General features: G+C 42.6%; 1 protein-coding gene across 1 annotated transcript in view; it reads right to left on the bottom strand.

Moving 5' to 3' along the window:
• Positions 1-25,276, bottom strand: part of LOC126458155 (ATP-binding cassette sub-family C member 4-like) — a 215,910-nt gene that overhangs the window by 113,821 nt on the left and 76,813 nt on the right. The window contains exons 5-8 of the mRNA XM_050095017.1: positions 19,982-20,207; positions 11,118-11,274; positions 4,271-4,409; positions 4,073-4,183 (exon numbers count right to left, since the gene is read on the bottom strand). Coding sequence (XP_049950974.1) covers positions 4,073-4,183; positions 4,271-4,409; positions 11,118-11,274; positions 19,982-20,207 — 633 coding nt within the window. The remainder of the gene's footprint in view (positions 1-4,072; positions 4,184-4,270; positions 4,410-11,117; positions 11,275-19,981; positions 20,208-25,276) is intronic.

Below are 25,276 nucleotides of genomic sequence, written 5' to 3'. Positions count from 1 at the left end.
CATGCTATATCTTCACTATACTGGAAGTGAACTTACAGAGGGTTACACAGAGGTATTCAATTAGTAAACACAATTTGGCTCACTTGTCATAAATTTGAACCTGGAGGTATCTAGCGACCTGAGAATTATCTTGCCACCAGCTTTTTGAGGTTCAAACCTCTGCTAAGAAACAAGTACCGTGTGTTCCCATTTGCTATTTTTAGTTTGCATGTTGCAGCTTGTGGTGCAGAATTTCAAGCACGGTTTCAGATTTGAACTCTGGCACCAGGCTTAAGCTCGTACGCAACAGGAGAAGTGATTCGTTCAGAATAAACTTTAATTCCAGGAACTGCACACGTTCATTAAGTTCCTCCACCATTTATTCCAAGTCCACAATCCACAAGTTTGACAGTTTACGGAACGTTTGGACTATCCCATTGTGATTGACGTTTAAAACCTACTGCGTCAACCATTACGGTATTACGATCTCCAAAGTTGCGATATTCTTCGGACTGTATGGGGGGCACTTCCTGGTGCAATTTTAACATGGGACTGACAAGGCATCGCTAGCGTTGAATGTTTGTCAGTACCCTCGTCGACATGAATTTCTAATAAATTGCGTCCCTTCCTGTTGAAGATACTGTGACCATAGTTGGTAATATAAGTACTTGCTCTGGACTATCGACCAGCTTCGGCTGTAGTCACATCGTGTCACTCTTCAACTGATCGTCTCTAAGATGGCACGAGTTCTCACGCAGTGACGTCAACGAAGCAGGTAACTGCACTTTGATTCGCCTCCTGGAGCTTCCATTCTAATATGACACGCTCCTGAACCTCATGATCGTTAGACGATAGCAATGGATCTACGTAAAACTTGGCATGGTACTATACAATCTCCTGTGAAGCATACACAGAAACGTGTGTGGTAGTATATTCGATGAAATAATCTAATGTTTATCACAGGAATGTAAGGTCAAATGTCGATTCTGAAATTATCCCAGAACTTAAGGTCTATCATCAGTTTCAGCCACTAACTCTGTTCCGAGCCGTCTGCACAACAGCAACGTAACATTGGAAACCGGAGTGCTTTACCAAGGACCAATTATAGACTGGAGTAGCTACACACTGAGGGTACGCTGCTGCAATAGCAAATGATGGACCCTTAGCCTTGGGCAATTTTCTACACAGCACAGACAATAAGACATTGATCATCAACGCGCAGGGAATAATTATTATAACGTGGTGTCCCATTCGTCTACGTCAATAACATCCATTGAAATGCCAGAGGCTCCGCTTGAGAAATACTTATCTGTGCTGCTACTGAGAACTGATGTTTCCCCGCTAATGATTCGCTGAAATTTATGTTTTGCTCGCCTGAGGTACAATTCCATATGTATCGCTCCCGTGGGGATTATGAGGACAGTATTAGGTTAATTACAGCACGCACGGAGGCGTTTGAACTGTCTGTCTTCCCGCACTCCATACGTGAACAGAACTAGGAAAAAATTCTAGTAACTGGTACAATAGGACGTACCTTCTGCCATGGGCTTTACTTGGGGTTTGGAGAGTGGAGATTTAGATTAATCTGTTCCTGACGTCCAAGAGCCTACAGCCATTCATTAGCGCCTGAACAGAAATAGGCTCGACGGACTGGTCACTGTACCACACCGACTGTTGTTAGTATTGCAGACGAATTCAATACGGCACTGGTTTATCTCGCTCACTTGAAAGGTATCACCTCTCGCGTAAGTTGTACAAGCTACGTCAAACGTAAAAAGTCAGTTGAGACAGTTCACAATGTCTGGCTTCAGCTTGCACGTTGCTTCCAGCAATTTCTTGCCATGCCTGATGATTCTTCTGGGTCTACAACGCGTAATACACTCTGCCACTTCAGTATTTCTATTGAGTGAGTGCTGTGAATATTTTCCTAGTCAGTACAACGGGGATGGTGTTTTCTTCGTGAGGCAATTAACTGGAGAAGGAATCTAGACATTCGAGTTAAATAATCCGATGGACGATTGGAGAGAACAACCTTTACGGTAGTTAAACTACTTTAAATGTGTTCATACCTTCCAATGACATGGCCGTTTATTTGTGGAAGTGGATGTATGATCACCCACTGTAGTTGCTTTGTTTAAAAGAGGGGGAAGGGGGGGCGGACCGAACTGCTAGGTCATCAGTCCCTCGTTCCGATGAAAAAATTCCACAAGGGTGGGAGTAAAATAATCGAGACATACAAAACACATCTGGAAGAAAGGAGAAAACCACAAGAATGACAGAAGGGCAACAAACACTAAAATGGGCTAAATCTGACAAGAAAATCACACAGAGACGCAAGAAACATGTAGAAGAGATCAAAACATGAGAGCAGATTACCATGGCTGGCTGACCATGAGAATTAAAAGGAAAGGCCAGCCACTGTGCAACATATTAAAACCTCCACCCTGAAAGCACTATGGTGGAGGACTCAGAGGGACAAAGGACATGCGCCAAAACTCAGGCCAAATGATAAAACCCACCGTCACGAATAAAACGTAAAAGTAAAGCTGCTGTTGAAACACTGTCGCCCAACACCGAATGTAGGGTGCTGGGAAAGTAAAAAGTCCGCCGCAGAGCGGCTAAAAGTGGGCATTCCAGCAAGAGGTGGACGACCGTCATTTGTGAGCCACAGCGACACCGAGGTGGGTCCGCGGTACGGAGGAGGTAACTATGCGTTAGCCATACGCCGGCAGAGGACAACTGATTCCCTGTGAGAGGACCGCATGGAAGACTTCCACACATACGTGGTCTCCTTAATGACACGCAGTTTGTTGTGCGTACTGTTATGCCATTCCGTCTCCCAAACCCGAAAAACCCTGTGGCGTAAGACAAAACGCATGTCAGTTTCGGAGATGCCCATCTCCAGAAGCGGTTTCCGCGTAGCCTGTTTGGCCAGCCTGTAGGCAAGTTTGTAACCTGGGATTCCGACGTGTCCTGGGGTCCACACAAACACCACTGAACAACTGGACCATTCCAGAGCATAGATGGAGTCCTGAATGGACGCTACTATAGGATGGCGAGGGTAGCACTGGTCGATGGCTTGTAGGCTGCTCAAGGAGTCAGTACACAGGAGAAATAACTCGCAAGGGCATGAGCAGATGTCGCTAACTGCAGGCGTCCAAATTCCAAAGCTTCATTAGAAGGAGACACTGCTATAGCACTCTGTCGCTGTCTGCTCTTTCCGGTCTGCAGATCAACTGAAGTAGTAAGCAAAACGGTAGTGAAAAGTTACCTTCCGAAGCACTGTCAACGTCTGTCGGATGAATTGTAAGGTTGCGTCAGAGATTTTGGTTACAGACAAACACCAAAAATAATTATGTTCTTCTTCAACCGGCGGAGCACGACGTCCACTTAGAAAGCACAAGAATACAATACTATTAAACTGCTGTAACTCTGCAAAACTTTGTAGTGTGGTGTTTACTAGCTGTCACTGGCTGACAAGTCTTCCTCCTATCTTCACGATTCCGTTTTGCACAAAATACATCAGTGAATGACAGGACGTCAGACGATGCCAGGAATGACCTAATATGATCCACTGAGGCAACTGGCGCAACATTAAGACACTGCACTCATATTCAGGATTCCGTTTGTGCAAATCCCAGTCCAGCCGATCAAATTTAGGCATTGCGTGGTTTTCCTTTGTTGCTAAAGAAAACGTCGGGATGATTTCTTCCACACCCGTTTCTAGTCTTAAAGAGAGCTCCCTCTCTAATGATCTTGCCATCGACAGACCGAACGTATCTTCCTTTGCTGCGCTTACCACGTAATCTACAACCAAACTTTCTGACTGAGTGCACATAAAACAAGTGTTCTGAGTAACTAAAGAAATCTACCAGACAGTATGCCGAAATATGGTGCTCGATGTGTAGTCGTCATCGCGGTCCGCAACCTAAAAACATCAAGGCTTCAACATAATTCACTCACTAACAAGCCAAATATTTCAATAAATGTGTGTCCACGACCGTTCCACTTTCTAAACGAGAAGCAAACGCCCGTAAATGCTTATCTCCCAAAAAAAAAAAAAACACGTCGAAAGTAAGTATTTAGAACCAACCTGTATTCTATTGACAGAGACCCGGGTTTCTCCTACAAAGTTCACCGCGATGGGGACGACTATTCCGAGAATCAGATTCAGTCCGTAGAAGAACTGCGACATCGCAAACACCTGCAGTACAGAAAACAGGATGTTATGTTGATGAACCACACTAATGGTTAACTGACAGCGACACTGCGGCAAGCTGTGGCTGTTTACCTCTGCAGCAGTGGACACGCCGCCGGCCAGCCAGTAGGCGAGCAGCGTGGTGAAGAGCGCCGTGCGGTCAACCAGGAACTCCAGGGCCAGAACCAGGTTGCGCAGGTATGACGTCCGGGACACTCGCGAGATCTCTGACCTGCCAACACACAACTGCTGTTTACCATCTTCAATAAAGCAAGCTTGATATTTATGAATATACAACTTACGTTTAATTAAAACATACTGACAACTAGCATCACCTCACTTTTTGTGCAGATTTACTGGCCAACGCACGATCAGTTGATAACAGGCATTTAGTTTTTACTCAGTCCTTTCTGTCAGACGCGTGAACGTACACGTTTACTATCACCATGGCCGACAACCAAGTACACTCGACAAAGTCACGCTCAAAGCCGCATCCACACCGCCCCCACCAACCAACGGGGCGTACAGTAATTATGCTAGTTCAGAAAGGTGAGAGAGATCCGGCAAAATATCACCAAATCTTATTCGGGGAGAGCAATGAAAGTGTCACTTCAACTTTTTCCCTTCACAGTACATACATTATTATTATAACGGATAACATTTTGTTCTATAAAATTAATCCCCAACATAGCCTCTCTGCATGAACTGTATGCTTTACACGTGTGCCTGCCCGGATTTCCCGATTTGAAACCGGTGTCAGATTTCAATCGGGCAGTTCCCTGCCGCGCCGGTAGAAATTACTGAGCTATTCAGGCATACCGCCGCAAAAAATTCAGATGATAAAGCGTATCAGTCAGTGAGTCAGTCGTGATGTTATGCAACGTATCTAAATCGGATGTTATTGTGTTCGACATGTATTTATTATATTTTATATGAACCGAGGAGCTAGAAACGACGGAGAGGCTCCGTCCCCGCCGCAACCGCAGTGGTCCACAACCCCACGACGACTGCCGCAGTCCACTTCACCCCTCCGCCGCCCCACACCGAACCACTCTTTCAGGCCACGAAAGCCGCCAGCCAGAAAACGTCGGGATGATTTCTTCCACACCCTTTTCCAATCTTAAACATCGTTCCCTCTTAATGATCTTGCCATCGACAGAACGAATGCATCTTCCGTTGTTTCGTTTGTGCGCTCGCCAATGTACGAACACTGCTGTGCGCCTACGAGCACACTTGCATTCTGAGCACTTCTTCGCTGCTCTGCTCCGTTCTGCGCCGCGCCTTTGTGTGTGCGGCGCGGCGCGTCCGCGGTGGATGTGGCTCAAGAAACGTTATGCTAATACCGTTTAACATGGTCTCTAGCCTTGATATATGCCTCAGTTCGGCGAGAAAAGTCTTCAAGTTTCTTCATGTAAGACAACTACAGGTGAAGCCATTCATTAATGATCAGCTCCCGTAGAAGGAAAAAAACTGCAGCGATATAAGTTGCTGTTTTTCAGATGCTATTCCGAACAGTCCCAGGCATTTTCTGCAGGTTTAAGGAAGGCTGATTTAGCGGGCCAGTGCACCTGCAATAGTATGCATGTGTGTTCATCAAACCAGGAGCGCGTAGGTACTGCCTCGTGAAAATATAGTTACCTTGGAAAGGTAACTGATCATGAAGACGTAGAAGAAAGGGCAACATTTGGCCTCCGAGAATGTTTATTTCAACATACTGGATCACATTACAGTAACCTGAATGAGTGGGTCCAATGCACGATACTAAGAACATGTGCAAAACCTCGCCTCTAGCCTGGACTATACCCTCTACAGGTTAAACGGCTCATTGGGCGGTCAGTGTATTCGCAGCTTTGCAAAAAATAGGTAAATCACGACACGTAGTACCAATCAACACGCATCCAGTCAGGTATTATCCAGTGTTGGGCGTTGTTTGATCCACTGATCACGCGCAGCTTTGTGCCGATGTGAGCTACCTGACACTATGCAATTTCCTTCACAAAGTTCGCTCAAAAACACAAATATGCTTCTTACACCATTCCTTGTCGACATGTTAGACAGATCGCGTTGATAAACCAATAAATCGGACACATTCGTTCTCGATGCGGTTTTGGGCACGTCATAACACGATAGTACCAATCTCACATTGTCGCATCTTTTCATCGATCCATCTTATTGCACTGATGCCATACACCTCACTGCAACATATCACTTCACTGTCATGCTTTGTGGTGGGTCAACGACCAACTGGTGCCAGTTCTATACCATCTACAACATGATTAATATTTTGTCCTGTGAGACTATGTAAGATATTTACAGTATGCAGCTTACGGCATATATCTCGAGACTTTCAGGGGACGAACTAAGTGTAGAAGCACACTATCTGATCAAAAATATCCAGACCCCCATTACTAAACATTGAGGGTGTGACCACACTTCGGCTTTATAACCACTTAACTCTACTGGTGATACTTTCAGTGACGTGTCGGAATGTCCGTTGGGGAATAACAGCCCATTCTTTTCAGGAACTTGAGCGAGAGAAGATAGTTATGGCTGACACTGGAGTCTGGAGCTACGGGACATTATGACTCTTTCCAAAGGTGTTCAGCTGGGTTCAGGTCGGGACTCTGCTCCGGCCAGTTCGTTTCAGGGATGTTATTGTCCACCAACCATCGGATTAATGATGTTGCCTTATGACAGGGTGCACTGTCATGTTAATGCAATCAATCATCGCCTCCGAACTGAGACCCTTTACTGTACGCAGTACAAAATGCTCTACAGTATGTTCATATGCTTCTTCAATTAGCGTTTTCTGAAGCATAATAAGGGACCACACCGTAACCAATAAGAACATACCCTTACCCTAATACCACCTCCTCTGTACTTCTCTGTCGGCACTATACATACCGCCAAGTAACATTCTCAGCCATTCGCCAAACGTTTCCATCGGATTGCTACAGAATGTAGCATGATTCATCACTCCAAAGCACTTGTTTCCAGTCATCCACTGTCCCTCTTTACATCACCTCGAGTGTCATTAGGCACTGACTACAGATGTAGCAGTGTGGCTTGTATACTACTGCAACCCATCCTTTTCAACTCCTTCCGCTGTCATTGAGCTAGCTGGACTGCTGGTAGCAATTTGAGACTCAAGAGTGACTCCATCTGATGTCAAGCGATTTTTTTGCAACCCCCTTCCGTAATGCTCGATGGTCCCTCTCCATCAGTACATGAGGTCTAACCGGTCTTGGTTTAGCTGCTCTTGTTCCTTTGCATTTTCACTCCACCATCATACCAACAACTGACTTGGGCAGCATCAGAGGAGTTGAAATATCGCTGATACATGTGTTACTCAGATGACATCCAATGACTAGTCCATGTTCGAAGTCTAAGAGCGTTCGTTACCGACTCATTTTGCTGTCACTGTTTTTCTACTGGCAACACTCCCAGCCTCCTTTTATACTGGTGAGGGTCTTCTCGTGGCATCTAGTGGACATTCCGCATTACATAGGTGTGTTCAGATACTTTTTGTCAGTGTGTACTTGTTTGATACAGCTTTATGAATGGGACCTTAGGTGCGTTCAGCTGTATCATGAATGGATTTCAAAATAACACTTTAGTAAGTGAACAAGTGTTTCAGGAGAAAAACAACAGACGCTACGATGTCATACTATGGGCTATTATGCTGTAACACATACTATGCCGTCGACAATTTTCAAACTTTGAAACTTATGCCATTTTCCAGCTTCGGCTTTGGTTAGAAGTGTCTGATGTCTTGACAAAGTACGTTTTGTGTTGTTCTGAGGAATGTGAACTACTTGCAGCAGGGCGGAACTCCTGCCATGCGCTGCTGCAATAGGATACATCAACCGTGTCGTCACAATCGATTCTGTATTTATGCTTTTCTCTACTCCACTACTTTGCTGCTTCCGATAACGACTGAAATCTACAGGTAAATAATTAAAACTGTAATGGCTGTTCTTGTGCGCTCATTTTGAGAACCGTGTTTGCCGAGGTAGTCTTACACTTTCACAAGGCTTACGCAAAATATCTGTTTGTGATGTAGACGGCAGTATGTGATTATGTAGCTGATAGTACAGATTGAATCACTGTTGTAATTTCATTAAAGCCGTTATGGCTATACTGCCGCTTCCTCCTATAAAGCACTAAAATGCTAAAACATAGGGCCTGACAAAGGCCGCTGTAGTACGGTGATAATTATAAGTATTTTATAAGACGCGGCAGTACAACCAGAAAAATGTTAATGACATTTGTAAACCAATACTCCCTGTGGTGCTGAAGTCAGTCTTGTTACTGGTTGCCTTGCGAAGGATAAAATTGTAAACGGTAATTAAAGTGCAAATCTTCTGAACAGACTGTGTGGAAAAAAATGTGAGAAGAGTCCTAGAATGCAAAAGTAAAACGCATTTTTCGTAAGGAAAATGGACCTTCGCACAGGGGTGCATTGACAGGAGTACTGTGTGTCGCTTTCATTTTCAGGCCCAGCAAGATTCACCCTGCGGTCGTAAAGTGCCTACAGGACTTAAAAGCTATTGGCAGCGACTTCGTAATGTACACCCCTAAAAGGTCCAAGTAAACAGGTTACCGTAACATAATCGCTCAGATATCACTACGTCGCAACAACATCCTACACCCTAAGTGCCAGTTTTTTTCTCTCTTCATTGTGTTGGTTTCTGTACTGTTTACACCCGCAATACTACGCCTTATGGGCCTATATAGTTGCAGTCTATGGCCATAAGACCTTTTGGGAACGTCACAGATATGCTCAATAAGGTTCATGTCTGGGGAGTTTGGTGGCCAGCGGAAGTGTTGAAACTCGGAGTTTTCCTGGACCCACTCTGTAGCAATTCTGGACGTGTGGGGTGTCGCATTGTCCAAGTCCGTTGGAATGCACAATGGGCATGAATGGATGCTGGTGATCAGACAAGATGCTTTCGTATGTGTCACTTGTCAGAGTCGTATCTAGACGTATCAGGGGTCCCGTCTCACTCCAGCTGCACATGTCCCACACCATTATAGAGCCTCCACCATCTTCAACAGCCTCCTGCTGACATGAAGGGTCCATGGATTCATGACATCTCCATACTCGTAAACGTACACTCGCTCGATATAATTTGAAACGGAATTCGTCCGACCAGGCAACATGCTTCAAGTCATCGAAAGTCCAATGTAGGTGTTGACGGGCACAGGCGAGGAGTAAGGCTTTGTATCGTGCAGTCATCAAGGGTACAAGAGTAGGTCTGTTCCGAAAGCCCATATCGATGATGTTTCGTTGAATGGTTTGCACGCTGACACTTATTGATGACCCTGCATTGAAATCTGTAGCAATTTGCGGAAGGGTTGCACTTCTGTCACGTTGAACGATTCTCTTCAGTCGTCGTTGGCCCCGTTCTTGCAGGATCTTTTTCCGATGTCAGAGATTTGATGTTTTACAGGATTCCTGATGTTCATGGTACACTCGTGAAATGGTCGTACGGTAAAATCCCCACTTCATCGCTACCTCAGAGATGCTGTGTCCCATCGCTCGTGGGCCGACTATAACACTACGTACAAACTCACTTAAATCTTGATAACGTGCCTTTGCATCAGCAGTAACCCATCTAACAACTGCGCTAGACACTTGTCTTATATAGTCACTGCCGGCTGTAGGGCCGTATTCTGCCTGTTTACACATCTCTGCATTTGAATACGCATGCTTGTACCAGTTTCTTTGGCACTTCAGAGTATATGTGTTATCTACGCACGGCTAATAACACAGGCTGTAGAACCGGCAGTAGACAGATGTAGTTGAGATACCCGTTTTCCATCTTATTGGATATGCAGAGACTCTATCCAGTTCATTACTGCAGGTGTTACGTCTAGGAAATCTCTACAGGTTCCCATGAATTTTCTTTTTGGCCAGTCGTTCGAAGTGCACGCAAGTCTCTGTTCCAATGTTCTACAGTCGCATTGGTCGTAATCGGTAATTCGCCACTTGTGTAGCATTGCTTTGGTCGCGGCGTGACCAGTTCTGATACAGGTTGCGCGTGTGTTAGCGCGCGCTCTGTATACCTGCAGAGTTGCCACACAGCCGAACGATTGGAGGGCTATGGAGGAGATGTTTGCTCCACGCAACCTGTCGCAGCGGTCCGCCTTTGTCAAGAGGCGGAAACTCTTCGTACTTCTATGTACAGCCCTAGTAGATCTCACGAATAGCTACCACGAAATGCAAGACAAATATTAGATACTAACAAATGGGTACGTGACCACATATATAATGATGGAAACTGCTCGAATTTCTCCTCACATATGGTAGAAGTACGTCTCCGCTCGCTCTCTATGTCTGTCAACTGCGTATGTAATTTCGTTTTGAACCTGTATCTCAATTTTACTGTATGTTGAAGCAAACTGCTAGTCATTCTGCGGTTCGGCCTGCTGCACTTGCTGAAGTTCGAAAATTATCCAACTGTCACCGAGGTTGGCTCCACCATTACAGAACCTTACACGTTGAAACATGTTTTAGATCACGGCTATTAACATCTAAATCACCATGGGCCTACATTAACAATGTTTAGTTACTTTTTTTGATGCCGGACGATTTCGAAGTTAGAACTCAATTCCCTCGCGCTCCATGTTCAATATTTTAACGGTAGGTTTATTCACCTTCTTTCAACCATTGAGTATTTTCCTACAGGAACAATGTAATCAACCAGTTCGTAAGTTCAAGTTTTGCAGAAAAATTACCTGCTCAGAATAGCCACTCAAATGTCCCTTAATTATATTATAACCAGAAGTTTGATACGTTTATGTCAGTATATGTCCACTTCAACATGGTAATAAAAAGGAATTGTTACGGTGTACCATTGTTAAGCAAGAACAAGACAAATGCTCACCTGCCACTACGAACAGATTTAGCTTAAACGTGCATACTGTGGATACGTACTTCCTGGACTGGGCGACCAGCTTAGCGAACGGCATCTCCCAGCCGTACATCTTGATGACACGCATGCCCGACACGATCTCGTTCATCAGTTTCATCCTCTCATCCGTCCGGATCGCCACTTCCTTGCGGTACTTGGCCGACAGCCGTCCGGTTATGTCTGCAAACAGAAATCATCATCATCATCATCATCATCATCATCATCATCATCATCATCATCATCATCATCATGTCACGAGCACAGGTAAATATTTTCCAACGAGTTGTAAGAAGTAGCGGTAGCCATTTCAGCACCAAAACGTATTCATGCGCAAGCTGGACTAGAAGAAATAAGATGAAACTCTGAGGGCGTGAAATTTGACCTGTTCCCATCGTGGTAGCTTTGATATACTTTCTGGGACTTCATACGTAACTAAACTTGACAATACTACCAGATAATCGCCTTAGCTGTATCAGCGGTTACGGCAACATTTACGAAAAGTTACTGCAATTTCAAGTTAAATAATTAGCATCTGTTCTCTCTCTCTCTCTCTCTCTCTCTCTCTCTCTCTCTCTCTCTCTCTCTCTCTCTGTCTGTCCCCCTCCCTCCATCCCCCCCCCCCCCCCGCAGGCATTGTTCAGATCCCCGTTCGGACCAACCTACTTTAAGTTCCTCAGCGTTTATGTAAATCGCTTGAGACCAATGGTAGCTTTGTGTCTCGTCAGGCGACAGCTGATTTCATTCTCCATCTGCTTTTCACTACTGTCGAAAAACTCCATCCTTGCATGTATCATTATGATCCTTGGTGCGTATCACCGTAACGTGTCGCTTCTATTTGTATAGCATGTAAGTTACACTGGGCTGAGGTACTTGGAACTTGATATTACGGTGGTACATCTGTAGTGATGTTTCTTTGTGGACACTCGATAAATTTCTAAATCCTTTGATTGCCAGTAATATGAAAACAATTTTAAAGTTTTCACAGGAATGTCCATCATTGGCAAGCAACGGGTACAAGAAGAAATTCGCAAAAATTAAAAATCGATTGTTTTAAGGTGGTGCTTTCTTTTTGAAACACCTAGGAGAGAGAGTTTCCAGCCACCCATCATTTCATGTGGTGCATTTGAAAGCAAATTCGAATTTTTCCTAGACAAAATTCCAGATCTCTAAACTTCCATGAAACTCTTAATGCCTAAATTAAACCGTAATCCTAAATAACAACCAAAAATGGGCATGAAATTTAATGAATTTTACGTCAAAATTACATAATGTTCCAATGGTTTCATTCTGAAACCACTCACAAAAGCAGTAGTACAAACTCAAATTTACGTTATAAAAATTTTAGATGTACTTCCTTTGACTGTTAATGATCTCGATGGACCACTAAAAGAAATAAAAAACTTGTCAGTGTCTCCATGCCATCTGTTGATTTCTCGCTATATAAGTGACTGCTACAGCGCACTACATTCGTAGAAGTACTTCCGTGTACCACTAGATGTCTCTCTCTTGGAAATGCATCGGTAGTTTCATGCTACAGCCACTGGTACTCAAAGAGTTAACGAGACACACTGTGGCCTTTTAGTCAGAGGGCATGGAAACTTTGTAGCAGCAAGATTTAATATTTTAGGTTCTCTAGGAGAACACTGAAGTGCACAATGAAATTATTTTCACAACTCACAGAAAAATACTAGTTGTCAGTATTTGTCATTTAAAGCTTTTCAGAAATACTTGCAACTAGCGACATTTTGTAATGCCACAATTTTTGTTTCACCATGACCGGTTATGAAGTAACCTAGCGTCTCGTCATTTTAATCACAAAAAGCGACAGGTCGCAGTTATTTCTGAAAACCTTTATTCGTCAAAATCACAATGTTCCACACAAATAATGGAGCAAAATTTTACCGTTGAAATGTTGTATAATCCGAGTCGTGAATTAGTAACCTTTTGAAAGCCAAATGAAGACTAAGTATCTTATTCTGAGAAGGGCCTTCCATCGAAGATGTAAGTAATGAGACAGGCCGGTAATTATTAACACCTGGAGCCTGACAAAAGCATATTATACTCTATCTGTAAGTCTACCATATGATATTTATTGCACCTTAAATGATTACACTGCACATATGTGAGGAACAGGATTTCGCTAATTTGAGAAGTAAACTGCGAGTTTTTAATTCTTAAAGAGTTAGTAACATTATTAATTTGTTTGACAGAACGGATTAATTGCGATTTGGCTGTATGTATGTGACATTGCCTCAAGCATATTACTTACATTCTTCGTTTCGAAAATATTCGCGGCTATTAATACAGTACTCTCTCATTCTTTGTCACCTTTCTGCAGAAGCGATTGTTCTTAAGTAAAATGTTCTTAAGTAATATGAAAACACAGAATACGACGTGACAGCCAGAAACTGTCCGCTATCCGGATGCTCTGATTCGGATGATTTTGTTTTGAGACCAAATGCAGCTGAGTCACTAGTGAGGTGTTTCGCAATGTTACGCCACTTACTTGTGCACTCTGATCTCATCTTAATTTGGCTGAAATTCGTGTTTTCTGAGCGCGTGATTGTCTCGTGATGTTTCCACACTGGTTAAATATTGGTTCACCACGTTGTTTGTCGAACCTCATGGTCTTACATCGCGTCATTGTCCCAGATGTCTGAGGCCAGGTGGTCACGTGCGGCAATACGGTAATTCAGTGCTTAATACTTTTACGGCCTCGCTTATCGTGAGTAGGCCGACGAACCTCGTGGAGTACGGTGGAATACGAGGCGGAGGAACAGTTGTAAACTATCTCAAGCAGAACAGCTGCCGTGTCAATTTTAGGAGGCACAGAATACTCATGCTGTAGGTGTGTCTTGCAATTATTCCTTCCCAAATTCTCTCGAGAATGGTACTTTGAGGATGGAAACAATTTTTTTTCTCTGTAATCATACTATTTAATGGGTGTTCAATATTGCAAGTCTTGGCAATAATAGCACACGATAGACGTAGAAATGACATTGATACCAATGACATTTTGTTTGATTTGTACAATGACAAGTGCCGACTTGTTCTGTCAAATACTTTTTTATACAGATTTTTGAACTAGTTGTGCTGTATGCCTCTTCAAATGTACAATATATAGTACCTTGACAGCATGACATACTTTGTCTTTGACTATGTAAAGCTAATAATTCGTTCAAAACTGGTGGAGATTCAGAAGGCTTCTGGTGATTTTAGCAGTTAAGTGAGGGTTCGAAAACATACGAACGTGACACCTCGTCGCTTGAACATGATTTACGTAAACGACATCTAGCAACTGTAAAACAGATGAAAATACAGGATGATACTGGAGGATGAGAGATTACAGATTTATGAGATACCTGATGCATAAGATATTTTATTCGATGAATTATATGAACTGGAATTTTCTAATTACCTTTCAGTGAGTAGAACAATAACTCGTGAACACTGCGCAAACCCTATGGACTAACCAGATGAAAAATTATACTTGAGCAGAGGGCTTCGTTGTACAATACTTAATTAGAATCTCTTATTACGGGAATACACCTGCACAAATATTCTTTGGAAATGGGGAAATCGGTGGATTTCAATCACGATGAGTTGGAATGCTTAAGATATTTTCCAGATTTGATACACTCTTATTTACATTTATTTATAAGAAAGAGAAACACGTGGTTGAGGAGGTTCTGACTAACGAAAATGTTCTGATACCCTTAGCTGTCCGTGTTAAGAGCTTCAAATATAGCAATTTAGGGTTGGAATCTACGCAGTGGATGGATCTTGGACAAAACGTTTTGCTCTAAAAGTCTAAAACTTCCGAAAGCTCACTATGTATTGAAACAAGCTGGAAAACTAACCTTTCTCTCGTGGTTTAGAAAAATTACAGGATGTTCTACTTCGGAGTTGCCGAAACATATGTCATTAAATACAATATTCTGAACGAGGTATGAATTTTATCTTTTTTTTTTACACCTCAATACAGCTCAACAGTAACTATGATTTATTGATTTCTGGCTGGCCACATTCATAATTAACGGCTTTTGTCTTCGGATGATCGCGCCGTCCCATAAAGAAGTAAGATGAGCAGTAACAATGCATTTCATGAGGTTTGTAAGTTTCGGCTGGATGACACGTTACAATGATATTTCGGCTGACAACCATTTCATTTCAGCCATCTGCATGTGAGATTGTTGGCGCATGCCGTTGGCTTTATGCTGAAAATTTGTACGCTGCTGTGTGCACTTAGATCATCTCTGCATGACCGCACTCTGTCTTGTCTTGCTGCATCTGAAGCGCGCAGTCCCGCGTGCAACGGTGATATTACATGTGTGTCCTCTGTCGAAATGGGAGCCTGCGGAGTTAAAATTCATTTTTCAAACTAATGAAATTGTTGTCGGACGTGCCCTTAGAGGCAAAATTTTGAATTTATGAAGATATAAGAAAAATCACTGTGCCTCGTGTCTCATGAAGTTGAAAGCCGCCATCACGGTTAACCAATCTTCTGCCGAACGTATTTCCAAAGGTTCCTTAGTAATCTAATCCTAGAATCATGGCCTAGAGTTTCGTTCCAGAATAAGCCATAGTAGGTCCTGTGGAGATACAAGGCTTGGCTGTGATTAACTTATTGGGCTACGAAAGGCCAGTGTAGCAAACGTGTATTACGCACGTTTCACTGTGAGTGTGGTCCGACCAATGTAGGCTTTGCAGTACTGACATAGTATTCTGTAGATTACAGCAACACCCAAAATCAGATCTTTTGCCGAGCAGAGAAGAGTACATGTTTTTGTAGATGAACGGAATATTAACATTATGTTTCTCCATTGCTCAGCCGAATTTATATGAAATGTTGCTCACATGTGGGAAGAACACCATGGACTTTAACAGCTCCTCCTTTTCTTCATATTCTGGATGATCCCTGTAACTCCTCGTTTAAGCTGTTCTGAATTGATGTGAGGAATATCCATTGCATTTAAACACAGACTGTAGGTGTTCTAGCTCCTTTGCAAAGTTGTCTATCACACACATGTCCCCGGTGCACTATCGTACGAAGGACGCCCATTGTCTGTGAAAGCTCTTTAAATGTAAGTTCGTATTTGTGGGCTTACGGTAAACAGAATAGCTTATTGATTCATCCACTTTCCAACTGACAGACATCTAGAAAAGGAAGACAATTATTTTTCTCTACCTCCATCGTAAACTGGATATTCTCGTCAATAGAACTGGTAGAACACCTACACTTTCTGCTTGGAGACAATGTATACATTTCACATCAGATCAGAACAGCTTTAACAGGGAGTAAACGTGTTCATTCATAAGAAAGGAGCTGTACGTCTACGGCGTTCCTCCCGGGTATGGAGAACGTTTCATCTAAATCAGAATACTTCCGCCCACCAGTTTCCTCAAAGTCTGAAATTTCTGCCATTCTCCTCCTTTAAGATCCCTCATGGTGTGTCACATGCTCGTAGCGCCTGTTGTCAAATACTTGCGACCACTGTTCTCATTATCTACGTATCACAAACTTAATACATGCTGCACAATTATAGTTTCAACGAAATAGATTAGAACTTTTGTGTATAGTCTCCAATCGTTCCTTGGCCATTAACAGGCAATAAAAGGCATTGTAGAAATAAACAGGTACAGAGAAATTTAAGTAGGTGCAGGTAGTAGGAAAAACAAACTCGTGATGTTCAGATACGGCATTAGCAGTGTCCTGCTTTATACAGTCACGTCGTTTAAATATCTGCGCGTGACGATGCGTAGCGACATAAAATGGAACGAGCGTGTCAGGACTGGTAGGGAAGGCGAATGGACGACTTCCATTTATTTGCAGAATTTTAGGAAAGTGTGGTTCATCTGTATAGAAGACAGCATGTAGGACGCTAGTGCGACTTATTAGTGAGTACAGCCCGAGTCTGTGGGATACGTACCAAGTCGGATTAAAGGAAGATACCGAAGCAGTTCAGAGGTGAGTTGCGGGGTTTGTTAGTGGTTGGTTCGAACAACATGTGATACGGAGATTCTTCGGGAACTCCGACGGGAATCCCTTGGACAAATGCGACGATCTTTTTGAGGAACACTATTGAAAAACGCTGACTGTGGAACGGTTCTACTGCCGCCAACAAATATCGCGTAAGGACCACGAACATAAGATACAAGAAATTGGGACTCATACGGATACAAATGGGCAGTCGTTTTTCCCTCGCTCTGTTTGTGAGTGGAACAGTAATGGAAATGACTAGTAGTGGTGCAGAGTATCCTCTGCCATGCACCATACGGTTGCTTGCAGAGTATGGATATAGATATCTATATAACTACAACAACAATAATAATAATAAGTCATACGTGAAGTATGCTAGCGGCAAGACACAATCAATGCTTTCTCTGCGTGACAGCAATGGAGATACTATCGGAGACAGCGCAGCCAAAGCAGAGTTACTAAACATGGCCTTCCGAAAGCCTTCACAAAAGACGACGAAGTAAATATTCCACAATTCGAATCAAGATCAGCTGCCAACATGAGTAACGTAGAAGTAAATATCCTCGGAGTAGTGAAGCAACTTAAATCACTTAATAGAAGCAAGTATTCTGGTCCAGATTATATATCAATTAGGTTCCTTTCTGATTATGCTGATGCATTAGCTCCATACTTAACAATCATATACAACCGTTCGCTGGACGAAAGATCCGTACCCAAAGACTGGAAAGTTGCACAGGTGACACAAATATTCAAAAAAGGTAGTAGGGGTAATCCATCAAATTACAGCCACAATCGTTAACGTCGATATGCAGCAGGATTTTGGAACATATATTGTGTTCGAACATTACGAATTACCTCGAAGAAAACTGCCTATTGACACACCGTCAACACGGATTTAGAAAACATCGTTCTTGTGAAACAACTAGCTCTTTACTCGCATGAAGTCTTGAGTGCTATTGACAAGGGATTTCAAACTGATTACGTGTTGCTGGATTTCCGGAAAGCTTTCGACACCACCACACAAGCGGCTTGTAGTGAAATTGCGTGATTATGGAATATCGTCTCAGTTGTGTGACTAGATTCGTTGTTTCCTGTAAGAATGGTCACAGTTCGTAGTAATTGAACGAAAAGTCATCGAGTAAAACAGAAGTGATCTCTGGCGTTCCCCTAGGTAGTGTTATGGGGCCCTTTGCTGTTACTGATCTATATAAACTATCTGAGAGAGAATCTGAGTAGCTGTCTTACGATGTTTGCAGATGATGCTGTCGTTTATCGAGTAGTAAAGTCATCAGGAGATCAAAACAAATTGCAAAACGATTTAGAATAGATATCTGTATGGTGCGAATACTGGCAATTGAACCTAAATATTGAAAAGTGTGAGGTCATCCACATGTGTGCTCAAAGGAATCCGTTAAACGTCGGTTACACGATAATAATCTAATGGCCGAAAGGAATTTCAATTATGAACAACTTAAATTGTAAGGAACACACAGAAAATGTTGTGGGGAAGGGTAACCAAAGACTGCGGTTTATTGGCAGGACACTTAGAAAATTTAACATATCTACTAAGGAGACTGCCTACACAACGCCTGTCCGTCCTCTTTTGGAATACTGCTGCGCGGTGTGGGATCCTTACCAGATAGATCTGACGGAGTACATCGAAAAAGTTCAAAGAAAGGCAGCACGTTTTGTATTAACGCGAAAAAGGGGAGAGAGTGTCACTGAAATGATACGGGATTTGGGCTGGATATCATTAAAAGAGAGGCGTTTTTCGTTGCGACGTAATCTTCTTACGGCATTCCAATCACCAACTTTCTCCTCTGAAAGCGAAAATATTTTGTTGACACCGACCTAGATAGGGAGAAACGATCACCACGATAAAATAAGGGAAATAAGAGCTCGTACGGAAAGATATAGGTGTTCATTCTTTCCGCTCGCTAAACGAGATTGAAGCAATAGTGAAATGTAAAGGTGGTTCGATGAACCCTCTGCCGGGCACGTAAATGTGATTTGCAGAGTATCCATGATGATAATATTGATGATAACAGTAGTAGTAAAGGAGCACGAAAGATGAAAATGAATTCAGCATACAAACAATGAACATCTGCAATAAGAAAATTTCTGTCAATGCAAAATTGAGACTTCACCAGACAGTGATCTGCTCTTGTAACGAAAGAGTTTACGGAGGGTATAGGGACCTCGAAGAGCTGAAGATACTTAATTTAGAAGGTGTTCTTCGGACACATTCTTTGAATGGGGCAGGGGAGGATAACACAGCAAATTACAGTTTTCGGTGAACAAGAGAACCGAAGTTCGCTCGGTCCAAGAGGTATAAATGGATCTGGAAGAAATGAGACGACAGTAATCAGAGATACACAACAGGGTTATTTTTTAAATGAAAAAGTCAGACGTTCACGGGTTTCCAGGACAACTAGACTCAGAACGGATATACGGCCACAAGAGCGAAGGAGGTTACAAAGTATGAGAATGAAAGAATATTGGACAGTGAGAAAGAGCAGAAGAAACGAAGCTGCCGCGAATTACGTGGTTATCAGGTGGCCAAAACGAAAATAAAATAATAATAATAATAATAATAATAATAATAATAATGTTATTTCCTTTTCTAATGACAGAACATATTTGATTACATCCTGAGACAAGCTGAAGACACTATTTAGCTCAGTGAACATTTTGCTTCATTAGTTTTCTTGTTTGCCGTTGATGAATTTTCAGTTTTGCATCTACAGCCTCTATTATTATCCTCAGAAGGCGCAAAATTTATTCTCACGAACTAGTAAAATGCATACAATGTGCATTTTGTAAATCAAAGATAGATATTGTGGGAACAGTCCGTTAAACGTAATGAATGTAACAGTATTAGTAGAGATGCAACAGTTTTTGACTTACGCTGCGACGGTAAGGTGATGAGGAAGACGGAGGCCACCCCTACGAAGGAGGACCAGCCGACGAAGCTGTGCAGCCAGTACATGACGATGGGTATCTGCAGGAAAGGCACCCACAGGAAGTGCGCCCACATGATGACACGGTCGAACCTACTCAGGTCATTCGTCATGAGGTTGACGATGTAGCCAGTTGCCGTGTTGTCCATAGTCTGCCTGCTAAGACGCAGCACCTGTCACGGAAAAGAAAAAATCTCAATAACCTCCAGTATTTCTCTCAGAAAAATCATCAACGCTGTGCACATCAACTTTCGTATGCCAGAGCAGCTCAAGAGGTTGGAACGTTTCCTTCTGAACCTGCTGCGAGACAAAATTCGCAAAATTGATTTGGCAAATTGTGACAAAGCTAGTTGCTACCACCCACGCAGTTATGTCAGTTCGTGGGTGTTGTTATGGTCTTCAGTCCAGAGAGTGGTTTGATGCAGCTCTCCATGCTACTCTATCCTGTGCAAGCTGCTGCTTCTCGAAGTACCTAATGCAACCTACATCCTTCTGAATTTACTTAGTGCATTCATCTCTTTGTCTCCCTCTACGATTTTTACCCTCCACGCTGCCCTCCAATACTAAATTGGTGATCCCCTGATGCCTCAGAACATGTCCTACCAATAGTCCCCTTCTTCTAGTCAAGTTGTGCTATAAGTGTGCCAAAATGTGGTGGTTCCTTCTGCAGGCATCCTACTCTCCAAGTCCTCATTCCACAAGACTTTCTAGTTGCCAAAATTATAGTCAGTTTCGACACCACTGTTGCCGTTAAAGGAATAATTCTAGAGCAGTAAAGAAAATTCCTGAAGAAGCTTTGCAGCAATGCATGATGATGTGGGAGAACCCTTGGGAGAAGTATCTGAACGGAAGGCAACAAGAACTACTGATCTGTAAGTTGGATGGAAATGTTACTAACAGAGTATTTTTATGAACAAGCGTCGTGTGCTTATATGCTGGGCGTGGTAAAGGGCTACTGTAACTTTCTCAGAACAACCATCTATGAGTGTAGCCTACTACTATTTAAGCTTTATAGTTACTTTCATTTTCAGTTCATAACAGCTTGACAACCTTGTAGATTTTCTTTTTTAGCAATTCCTGAGTCACTTGGGAAGAGATTAGAGTTTAACGTCCCATCGACAGAGACGTCATTGGACACAGGGAACAAGCTCCGATTAAGAAACGTTGGAGAAGGAAAGCGCCCTTGCCCTTTCGAAGGAACCATCCCGGAATTCGCCTTAAGCAATTTACAGAAATCATGGAAAACGTAAATCAGGATGGCAGATGCGGGTTTGAACCTTCGTCCTCCCGAACGCAAGTCCAGTGTGTGATCCACTGTGCTACCCCACTCTACCTGAACGACTTTTAACATCTATATTTTGTGCAAATCATTTATGCTTGGTGCTCGGCAGCGTAAGTATGGTAGACGTCGACACTGTTGCACTATATCACTATCATTCCGTTGTTCGTCACAGTTAACATCCGTTTCAATATTCTGCCATTCCATACTTTTTATATACGAAGGCGTGCTCAAAAGTAATGCCTCCGAATTTGTGTGAAAACTCAAAGCTTTTAAAATAAAACTAACTTTATCAACTTTCCACAACCTTATTCTTCATGGCTACATATTTATTACTCAAGATACGCTGACGACGAACACATTTCTTCCAACAAGAAACCAGTTTCTTGATACTGTCACTGTAGAATGTTGTCGGAGTGATAATCTCACTACTGCTTGCACCGCTTCATCACTATGAAAGTGAAGTCTCTGAAGGCGATTTTGGAAACAGAAGAAAATAGGATAGGGCCAAGTCGAGACTATGGATGATCGATGACAGTCAACCCAAGGCAGCGGATTGCTGCAGGTGTGTGTCGTCTGGCATATCGTGCTGAAGCTAGGGATGTTCCAAATGTGGACGAATTCTTAGTATCCTTACTTTCAGTTTTCTGACGGTCTCTCAGTTTTACATGCGCCACGTTACACGCTAGAATTCGGAGCGCTCTAGCGGCAGAAGGTTACAACGTGGGTCAATGAAGTGGGAAAGCTGGCCGAGTAATATAAATGACATGTGATTTCTCAACCAATATTGAGAAAGGAATAAGAAATTTGGAGGCAATACTTCTCACGACACCTCGTGTTCTACCCTTATGCCCAATTCGGTCAAGTGTGTGCGGGGGAGGCGGTGGGGTAATTAGAGAGAGAGAGAGAGAGAAGATAAATTATCAATGTCCTTTTCAAAAAGAGCATCCCAGGACTAGACTACGTCGATTTTTGGAAACCAAGGTTTAATTACAGTTAAACATGAGAGTTTGGTTGAATTACCTAAAGAAGGAGCTGTAAATAGAATGTACGAAATAAAAAAAAGAAGCTAATTATTAGTATTCCTTACCCACGAGAGAATTTATGGAAATTCGACCTGATATAAGCAGCTTGGTCATGAAGGTTGTCACTAATTCCCTCAATACTTTGAGATTATATGTTCCCTGTTGAAATTATTCTTCATTAATCAACGCCGCAAATGCCTACACTTTATTAATATTGTTTTGTTGCTGCCCATTCAGCTGGAGTGAAGAGACCCCGCATTCATAGCGGCTAAGCTGTGGATGGGTATGTTGTGAGGCCGACTTTGGGTATATACAAATGCTAGAGGCAATAGCGAGGATATTTCCACAGTGGATCACCTTCCTACGTCTGCAGTACTCAACAGATGCCCTTATATTAGTAGATGTGACTAAGTTGTCGAAAGAGCAGAAACAAAATACGCACACTGGAGGAGTTCTAATAGGCGACTGATGTGTCAGTAACAACTGCTAACTTATGAAATACTGTACTTAGTGATATAGTGAAATTTCATTACTCGTGAAAATAAGGTCCATGTAACTCTAAAAAATACCTGAACTCCGAAAACCACGACGATACTTCTGCCCCTACAGCAAAAATAATTCAAATACCCGATGATTTTAATTTTTTAAAATAATAAAGCATCACGAAATATTTAAAGAATCTCTCACTTCATACGTTAGGCAATGGTTACTAAAGATACCAATCATTCGTGATTGACGTCTTTCATAAAATCCGAGAACTAATTTTAGAGGCAGTTCGTAAATACCTTGCAATTGGTGACGGCTCTTTCGCAGCACTTCGTACCAATTTAAAATTACCAAGGAAATAATTGTACCGAGCTTCTAATAACTAGGAGGATACAAGATGATTTGGACAGGATTTGTGATTGGCGTAAAGAGTGGCAGCTAACTCTAAATATAGATAAATGTAAATTAATGCAGATGAATAGGAAAAAGAATCCTGTAATGTTTGAATACTCCATTAGTAGTGTAGCGCTTGACACAGTCACGTCGATTAAATATTTGGGCGTAACATTGCAGAGGTATATGAAGTGGGACAAGCATGTAATGGCAGTTGTGGGGAAGGCGGATAGTCGTCTTCGGTTCATTGGTAGAATTTTGGAAAGATGTGGATCATCTGTAAAGGACACCGCTTATAAAACACTAATACAAGCTATTCTTGAGTACTGCTCGAGAGTTTGGGATCCCTATCAGGTCGGATTGAGGGAGGACATAGAAGCAATTCAGAGGCGGGCTGCTAGATTTGTTACTGGTAGGTTTAATCATCACGCGAGTGTTACGGAAATTCTTCAGGAACTGGGGTGGGAGTCTCTAGAGAAAAGGAGGTGTTCTTTTCGTGAATCGCTACTGAGGAATGTAGAGAACCAGCATTTGAGGCTGACTGCAGTACAATTTTACTGCTGCCAACTTACATTACGCGGAAAGACCACAAAGATAGAGAGATTAGGGCTCGTACAGAGGCATATAGACAGTCATTTTTCCCTCGTTCTGTTTGGGAGTGGAACAGGGGGAGAAGATGCTAGTTGTGGTACGAGGTACATCCGCCACGCACCGTATGGTGGATTGCGGAGTATGTATGTAGATGTACTGAACAACTTACAGCTACTGTAAGAATACCTTTCCTTTCAATTTTGCGTCACAAGAATCGGTAAACTAACCTAAGTATTTGGAGCATGAGCAGGAATAGTGGGAACATCAACAAGAATGCTTATTCCTGCTGAACTGGGGTCACTTGCTTGTCGAACCACTGTCGTGACTGCGAGATACCGCGGTAGGGAAGATGGTATTTCAGAACCACGGCCAAGTAATTTTCAGGCAAAAATTACTACAACAGTGTACACGCCATCCTTATCAGCGTTCTTGGCAACACACTGCCGCTGGTAATTTTCAAACCATTGTCTGATTACCGCAGGGTATACAAGTAAACGTTAATCTACGAAGAAGACAGGTTGAACACTGACCCGTTTGCGGCTATAGTTAGAATTAATTTCGCCATAAGCTTATCTAGGTGGACGATAACAGACCAAACATTTCGACAAAGCGAGTAAGACCGCAAGTGTCAAAAATATTTTAAGCGCACTGCATTTGAAAAAAATCAATAGTACAGAGCGACATTGAAAATAATCTCTTTCTTTATACGCGTAGAACAAAATTGCCTTCTCCATCAAGTGCAGATCTGACCCCCAGAAAGAAAACTTCGCGCAAAACTCAACTCATCACTCTTCATATATGATTACCCGAGATGTACGGACAGTGGTAACAAGACAGTTTTAAAGTTGCTGGAATGATTTATTAATGTGAATAATTGTGAAGTTTCACCACGGTTTGGAAGCCATGTTGAACTGTGGGTTCTATCAGTAGGTAAACTAATTCGAAGGTCTGAAGAAGGTAATATGATACAACCACATATTGGATCACGCATAATGGGACACTGTGGTGTTAAAACAAATCTTCCGGTAGATAGTGATTTATTTAGACTTTCTGGAAGCTATGGATTCGGTGCCATGCCGACACATGCTAAATAAAATACATCCGTGTGGAATATCCGACAAGTGTCTCACTGGACGGAACTATTTGTCTGGCGGAACTTAACACTTTATCCTGCATGGAAAGGCATCCTTAGAGGGATATTCCCCACATGCCCCCGAGCCCAGCCCGTGAAATGTTACAAGTTCATAACTATTCGCGTCGTACAGTCACCTACATCCTGAAATCTTTGATACTTCTTTATCAGTTCAACGACACAGCAAAATAATCGCCTCCACGCATACTGCCAATCGACAGGGACGTGGATTCGATATTTTGAATTCATTAGGAAATAATACACGGTTGTCAAATTACAGATAGCTTACTAGTGTATTAATGACTTAGAGAACTGAATTAATTGCAAACTCACCAT

This window comes from Schistocerca serialis, chromosome 2 (assembly GCF_023864345.2).
Source record: "Schistocerca serialis cubense isolate TAMUIC-IGC-003099 chromosome 2, iqSchSeri2.2, whole genome shotgun sequence".
In the NCBI taxonomy this organism is placed as follows: domain Eukaryota; kingdom Metazoa; phylum Arthropoda; class Insecta; order Orthoptera; family Acrididae; genus Schistocerca; species Schistocerca serialis.
The sequence above is the reverse complement of the archived record's forward strand: the minus strand, read 5'-3'. Positions and strand labels throughout refer to the sequence as shown.